The 8281-nt window shown below is 35.1% G+C and overlaps 1 protein-coding gene across 2 annotated transcripts in view; it reads left to right on the forward strand.

Annotated features, from left to right (window-relative positions):
* LOC140965081 (transcription factor BHLH094-like) overlaps positions 1 to 6190 on the forward strand; it is a 7749-nt gene extending 1559 nt beyond the window's left edge. The window contains exons 2-6 of one of the 2 annotated variants that reach the window (XM_073425131.1): positions 1247 to 1417; positions 1548 to 1613; positions 5377 to 5445; positions 5586 to 5651; positions 5768 to 6190. In XM_073425131.1, the coding sequence (XP_073281232.1) occupies positions 1247 to 1417; positions 1548 to 1613; positions 5377 to 5445; positions 5586 to 5651; positions 5768 to 5896 (501 nt within the window). In that variant the 3' untranslated portion in view covers positions 5897 to 6190. The remainder of the gene's footprint in view (positions 1 to 1246; positions 1418 to 1547; positions 1614 to 5376; positions 5446 to 5585; positions 5652 to 5767) is intronic. The other variant, XM_073425130.1, reaches the window with a different exon arrangement.
* The last annotated feature ends 2091 nt before the right edge of the window (positions 6191 to 8281 follow it).

Genomic DNA, 8281 nt, shown 5'->3' on the forward strand with positions numbered 1-8281 from the left:
CCTTTGACTATTTTAGCAGTCATGCTCTCAAAATTTCTATAAGCTTTTATAAACTTTATTTATAAGCTTATCGATTGATCATATCAAACTTATTTCTTATAAATTCAACTCATTGAATTTATTATCTCAACGTTTTCTATAAATTCAACTCCTTGAATTTATTATCTCAACGGGAACAAAATAATCCAGTACTTGTGTGACCCTCAATGGTTCAGGGATACAGCTAGCCGTGGGTTCACAATTCTTTGTGATTCAGGACAATTTCCTTTATTCGGGCTTACCCTAGTTAGCCCCATTCTTTTCATCAACACATTGATCAAGAATGTCAGAACTCATTTCTGATTGCACCCATCGGATCATGGTAAGAGCGTCTAGTAGCATCGCCCCATGATCCCCTAGGTATCACTGATAGTGCCTGCAAGAACCAGTCGATTATGATTAGCGTACAGTACGGTCCTTTCATAGCATATATCCCGATCGAATCTGCAACCATTGGTTCATCGAGGGTTGCATATCAATTCGATAACTATGTGACACATATAATAGTGGCATCGCATGTACTATTGGAGAACTCCTTCTCCAACGTACATTTCATACTCTAGCCAGAGATTCCACGCACTATTATTTCATCATATCACACAGGATATCCACACCCGTAGGTGAGCGGTGAATCCCCGACTACAATGCACTGGCTCCTATATGTATCGCAACTGTACCCAATCTCGCCACCTGATGACTCTCTTGGAGCCGGTAAACGAGTCAAAGCACAACCCTAGCATATAGAGCCTCAGTGTTGTCCCGGGTCGTAAGGACTAATGTTGTACAATCATAACCACGGACTTATCCTCTCGATGAATGATAACCACTTGGAAAGTCCGAGGGAAGGTAGTTCGGTATAATCATCATATGATTACTCATCTGCATGTTTGGACATCTCTATGCTCTTACCAAGAAACGCGGTACACAACATCACAGATGCTAGTCTCGAGCTCAAGCGACCTTTATCCATATTTTAGGCGGCTGAATCGACTAGGAACGAATTTAGATTATACAGTGTTTACAAATGAGTTTCAACATCTAATTACGATTCATTTGTATTAAAGTATAATCAAGGACTTTATCTATGCTGATTGCATGGGTATACAGATAAAGTAAACTGAAACCATGAAAAGTTAAATTATATTAAAATAAAGATTGTTTATTATAATTGAGTCAATAAATTCCCTGGCCAATCGTTGGCTTGCAGGGCATCTACTCTAACACAAACGAGGATAATGAAGACAGAGTAGATACAGAGGGAAATTCAGGAAAAGCAGCCGATCAACCTCTGAAACCAGCTGAGCAGCCGAAGCAAGACTACATCCATGTGCGAGCAAGACGGGGGCAAGCTACTGATAGTCATAGTCTGGCTGAAAGAGTAATGATTTTATTGTAAATGAATTGGGTTTATATGTAGAGATTGTCTTTCCTGGATTTCTCAGCATATGACATTATTAGCGAAAAGTAAATAATAATATTTCCATTGTTTCTTTTGCCTTTGTATGCAGGCTAGGAGAGAAAAGATTAGCGAGAGGATGAAAATTCTCCAAGATTTAGTGCCCGGTTGCCATAAAGTGAGTATTGGCATCCTTTGAAATTCATTACTACAGAAATGTTTGTAGTTGCAGTCCCTCGTCACCTTGATTCATGTATTTTCCTTTTACGTTACTTCTTGGCATATACATTATCCTGGATTATACTTGTCTCCCTTTTAAATATCAACTTTCGGTTTGTCATTTCCTCTTGGATATAGGAGGATTTCCATTGGATTAATGGAAAAAGAGGCTAGTATTTGAGTCCACCACGTAGGAGTTTTCCATGTGACCATGCTTCAATATTACTTCTAAAATCTCTTATTCAACTTAAAATTTGTCAGCTTCCATATTTTCTGTGAAGAGTGCCTTTCAGTTGGTATTCAAGTTTCAGGATTTTGTGGCTGCTGATGTTCCTGTAAAGTCACAAAAAGTTTGAGGTTCACAGGAATATTGTGAGGAATATCTGATTATTTTTTCATCTAATATTGCAAAAGTGAACTTGCTGTTTCCTGCAATGCCTAAAGTTTCATCTGAATAGACATTTTGAAGGGTGGAAAGTGGAAACATAAAACTGAATTTTTAAATGAGCTGCTTGTATTTACCATATAGATGCTTGACAATTCTATTTATAACTTTTTCTCTTGGAACTTGGGAGTAGTACATGCTAATTTTATATAACTTTATCGGTCAAAAGGTGCATATGCTGTAATCATAGTTCCGGGCTTCCGGCTCATGTAGTAGAATGCATGACCTGTGGTGTAAGGCCTCGATATGCCAATTTGCCAATTCGCTCCACAATCTGATAAGGACCAATATGTCGAGGTGACAACTTATCTCGACATCCAAAACGCATCGTCCCACGGAATGGTGATACTTTAAAAAATACTAGGTCACCAACTTGGAACTCTAATGCTTGGAAATGGAAGGAAAAGAAAAGATTAGGGCGGAAAAATTTTCATTTGGGAGTTTGGAAATGGAAGGAAAAGAAAAGATTAGGGTGAAAATTTTTTAAACTTTTTTGTTTCAGAGTTTTTTAAGGAAGAGAAAAGAAAGTAAATGGAGGGAAAATTTCCTTCTCCACATTCAATATTATTTCTTTCCAAACATGGAAGGAAACACAAACAAAAAAAATGTTTTCAAATAAATAGAGCTTATTTTCTTCCTTTTTTTTTTCTCCAACTCAGAAACAAAAAATATATCATTTCTCCTCTTCTTTTTTATTTTCTCATCATTTATTTTCCACTCCAACACCCAAACCAAGCCATAATGGTCTTCTCCTCTTGTTGGCATAGTTGGCTTGCCTGTCCTGAACTGCTGTCATTCTTTTTCTAATCAATTCAATCTTTTCATTCATTTATTCTACAAACTCAGGTTATGCCAGCTGTTTTCCTCCAATCTCATTCCAATATGGTGATCGACACCTTCTACTACACAAGCCTCAAATGGTGTCCAATAGTTATTTGGCAACTGTTATTATCAGTGTTCTAAAATGCGCCCTAGGCGCCCGCCTAGGCGCTAGGCGGTGACCTACCGCGCCGATAAGGTGCTAGGCGGTCAGCCTAGGCGCTTGGGCGCGTCTAGGCGCTCCTGGGCGCGCCTGAGCTGGTCTAGGCGGGCCTGGACACCCTTAAATAGGCCTTATTTGTTTCGAAAAAAATTGTTTGGGGTTTTCATATTTTAAAACCCAATTAAAAAATTAAAAGTTGAAAAGAGGTTGTTTTAAATATACCGCAGCACCAAAGAAATCGAGAAGCCTTATGGGAAATATTTACATCTCCCGTCTTGTGGAGCAGCATCGATGTCTTTCTTCTACCTCTTTTTTGTTTCGGGTTCTTGCATTTCTTGATATATCTGCCTATGCTACCTCAAGTACATGAAACAAATTGTACCATTTTATTAAGCAACTTCCTCTGGTTTTATTGTTATCTCAATCTCCTTGGAAGAAATCTGAATTCTTTCTTATTTTATAGAGATGACACAATAGATTATGTAGGGAATATTTTGAACGCATTTTAAAATTTGATATTATTGTGTTGAATTTCTAATATGTTATTTATTATGTTGACACCGTAGAATCCGATTAGCGGCGCCTAGTCCCCGCCTAGGCGGCCTAGGCACTGGTCTGGTGCCCGACTAGCGCCTAGCGAATTTTAGAACCTTGGTTATTATAAGAAAAATCAATTATTTATTATAAAAGTTAATATATTATTTTGGTAATTTAACCTCGATTTTGTAAAATGACATCGGAAGGCGGGAAGGGAAAGGAGTAGTACAAGAATTTGGAGCAAGCGGTCTAACAACTAATCGTGGGCATTTGAATTTTGAGAACGAAGGTGTGGTTGTCATGCAAGACCGGCACCCCAAAATGTTGAAGTGGAGGTTAAACAATTAGCTCAACAAACGAACGAGATGGAGTTGGTAGTGGTCTGATTTCAAAATTTGTATCAATCAAAGTTCTCTGGTACTGAAGGAAGCAAGTGAGTTGAAGGATGGTTGAAACACATGAACTCTCTTAAAAATTCCCATTTGCGAGATGGCGCATGGCGGGAGGTTACTTCTAGAGCCTTGCATGAAGCTGGTGGAGCAATCACTTGTGAAGTTTTTCTTGATCATTTCATACAAGAATAATCCTCGCTGTTTTATCCAGCCAAGGAGTTAGTATATAATCGATTGGTTCAGAACAATATGATTGCTAAAGTATGTCCTCGACAACTCTCTTATCTCTTTACCTATGTACCACATGTGGCCGTGAGTAACAAGACCAAACTCTCAAAATTTATGGAAGGGTTAGACTATCCGATTTACCCTTTTGTCATGGTTAGTTCGCTTACCACTTACGCCGAGGCCGTGGATAACGCAATGTGGTCGAGGGGTATAAGGTGGTCTACCTAGTCGAAGTCCTATCTCGATCCCTATCGCCTTATCCAAGGCCTCGATATAAGTGGTAGGCGAACCAACTCTTCCATAAACTTTAAGATTTTGGTGTCGTCACTCACGTCTAAATGCGGTACATATGTAAGGAGAGAAGAGAGCAGCTGAACATATTCTTCACTAGTCATTTTGCCATGAACCAATCGGTTAAATTCTGACTCGCTGGTTGTATAGTAAGATGGTGAGGAGTAATCTAGTATGAAATGATTACGAAAAGCTTACCAAGTGATTTTTCTATCCGCGCCTAATGCAAGGCTCTAGAAGTAGCCTCCCACCAACGTTTTGCACTATCTCGCAGCTGGAAAACTCCCGATTTCAACTTTCTTTCTAAATTATCAGTTACCAAATTAAAGAGATAGTCCATGTGTTTCAACCATCCTTCACCTCACTCGCTTATTTAAGTACCAGTGAACTTTGATGGATGCATATTCTGAAATCTGGCCACTGCCAACTTCATCTCGTCCACTAGCTGAGCTAACTGTTCCACCTACACTTCAACATTTCTGGGACGCCCCACCTACTTTATCTTCCTGTCTCTTGGTGATACTTTACAAAACCAAGGTTAAATTTCCAAAATAATATATTAAACTCAATAAAATCCAAAGCACTAAAATAAAACCCAAATCAATAATTATTCTTAATTTTTGCCAAATACCGGGGCCTTACATGTGGTTTGCTTCTGAACCGAATTATGTAATTTATTCACTCTTTTGGGGCCGTGTCTTCTTTCTCTGATCCCATGCTTGTTGAGATAATTCTGATTCCTGATTTTAGTCTTAATCACCATCTATTCCGACTTATCTACTCCTGAATTTAGTTTTTTTCCCCTTTCTGGAATAACAAATTGAATGAATGGTTCATTGGGCTTCAGGTTATTGGTAAAGCACTGGTACTTGATGAGATAATTAATTATATCCAATCATTACAACACCAGGTTGAGGTAAATTCCCTCATCTCCTCCCCCCAACTCCCCCTTTCCCCAGTAGACGCAGAGTACATTCACATTTTTACCCCATATTTTTTATAAATAATTGCTCTTAGAATCGCGTTTAATCATATATAATGGACGGTGTCTCACAGTTCCTGTCAATGAAGCTGGAAGCAGTTAATTCAAGAGTAGGCCTTGACGGGTATCCTTCAAAAGATGTAAGTTTTTGAAACGCAATTATCAACTCCCTGTGTTCTTACTGAATGATGTTCGGAAAACCTTTATCCATGTTTTAAAGTTTCCAACTTGTGTTATATCCTTTTCGACTTTGCAGTTTGCTCAGCAAACTTTTGATGCTTCTGTTATGACATATGGTTCCCAAAGTGCAAGAGAATTTGGAAGAAGTTTGTCTCCGGAATGGCTGCATATGCAGACTGGTGACAGATTTGAACGAACATCGTGAAATCAATTCCAAACGCTGTGTATCTTCCTCAAACTGCAACAGTATACTAATTACTTGAATCATAATATAATTCCACAAACAAAAACCATTAACAGTGTGGAAGATGGTTGCATCTTATAAGCAGGCTTCGCCTTCTCGTCCAGTAGATTAGAAGATTCCAAGAATCAGGGACCTTGTGTAAAGCCTCTGCCAAATTCATGTTTGTGGTATTATATCTGTCAAAGCTGTTTGTTGTAATTGGGATGTATTTGAAAACACAGGTGAACATTCAATAAAGTTCAAGCTTTATTTGCAGTTCTTTTCATCTGTCGATATTGATCCGGGTTTAAGAAAAATTCGAGAGAACCATCTAATAGACTCGTTGATTTTATCACTAATATTTGAGAAAATTGCGCCAAATATCACTATGAAATTCTTGATGAACTAATATTCCCTCTATAACGAGTTAAGTGTTCCAGTCTTTCTCTTATATTTTTTTTGAGCATGCAGACTTTGTTTGTATGATTGTGAATGCATGTGCTAAAAGATGCAACTTGTTATGTTTATGTTCAATTTTCACATTTCGATTTTTTTTCTTCAATCCCCGAGTTAGGGGTGTCAATTCGGATGAGTTCGGGTCAGATTGAATCAAGGGTATTACAAAAAATCTCAACCCCAACCCGAAACAACACAACATGAAAACTCTAATCTTGAACCCGAAATCAAACAACTCGTCAATTCGATTTGATTTTTTTATCATTATTATATTATTATTTTAAAAAATAATTAAATAAAACCATAAAAATTCAAACGATATAATCATAAAAATTAAATTTAATCACATTATAATATAATTTTATATATAAATATGATAATCATGTTTCATGTGTTTAAATATTAAAATTTAGTAGTCCAATTGCTAAATGATTAATTACTCCAAAAATAATAACTGTTCAAAAAATTAAAATATTTCACAAAATATATATTGTACGTTTAAATTTTTTTAATTTATGATATTAATATCCAATAAAATATCTTCAAACATAAAAAGTAAATTAATTTGATCTAGCATCGTAATTCATAGAATTTTTATTTTATTTTTTTGGGGTCCAACTAGTAGGATTTGTCAGCAGTGACGGTATCATTTGATCTAAAGCTTATTTTTGTTGAAAAATAAAAGTTTGAATATTTGAATGTTGAAAATAAGAGTTGTAAATATTGAAAATTAGTGTGTGATGATGTATGTAGTGATGTATTTATTTTTGGATTATTTCCAAAGAAATTCTAGACCTACTCAATGTGTGAAGAATATCACAATTGAGTAGAGAGAAAATTTTATAAAGTGTGTAGTTTGATATAGATTTATACTTTAACCGTAAATTTTTGCTTTTAACACTTTATCACCATGATACTCGAAGGTTCGGTTCTCCATATTTTTACAAGCTCCAAAACACAAGAAAAAGGTAACAATATTCAAAAATAAGAGTATTTACTTTACTACTTATTTATTTTTATTGTATATATATTTAATATATAATATTATGTTATTATATAAAAGGAGTCTATGACATCTCATTATAATAACATGATGTGATTACACTGCTTATATAATTTTATTGTGTTACTGTTTAATTATTGTATATATATATTTGAATAATATCATGTTATTATATAAAAGGAGTCTATGACACCTCATTATAATAACGTGATATAATTATTTCACTATTTATATATTTTTATTGTGTTATATAATAATTATATATATATATTTGTATAATGTCACAATATTATATAAAAGGAGTTCCTGACACTTCGTTATAATATTGTGATATGATATACATAATTATTTAAGCATGATTAACATTATATATATATATATATATCATATTATTACCATAAAATTTACATATACTTACATTTATTTTTAATATTTTGGACGGCCATAAACGGCTAGTTTTTACCCTATAAATATGACTTCACAAACACATTCAATCACTTTAAACTCACTCTTCCTCCCCTAAAAATTTTCTTCATTAAAATTTTTGAAGAAGAAGAAGATAGCTCTTTCAAGGTTATTTTGTATAATTATTATGGTTATTATACTCACTAGTCTTATATTTATCGGAGAATATCCGTCACTCGTTTTTTCTTTATTTTTAAGCATGCTTGTAATTATAATTTATCCGTTACTTTGTATTGCCATTTTAATAAATTTATAACTTAACGAATAAAATGCATTGTTATTTTTATAGTACTACCATGTCAAATTTGGCAAAACTCGAATTTGTTGCGCTTGACATTACAGGAAAAAATTATATGTCATGGACTATCGATGTAGAAATGCATCTTGAGTCATTGGGTCTAAGCGAGACCATTAAAGAAAATTGCATCTCTTCATCACAAGAA

Source organism: Primulina huaijiensis, chromosome 18, assembly GCF_012295235.1.
Source record: "Primulina huaijiensis isolate GDHJ02 chromosome 18, ASM1229523v2, whole genome shotgun sequence".
In the NCBI taxonomy this organism is placed as follows: Eukaryota; Viridiplantae; Streptophyta; class Magnoliopsida; order Lamiales; family Gesneriaceae; genus Primulina; species Primulina huaijiensis.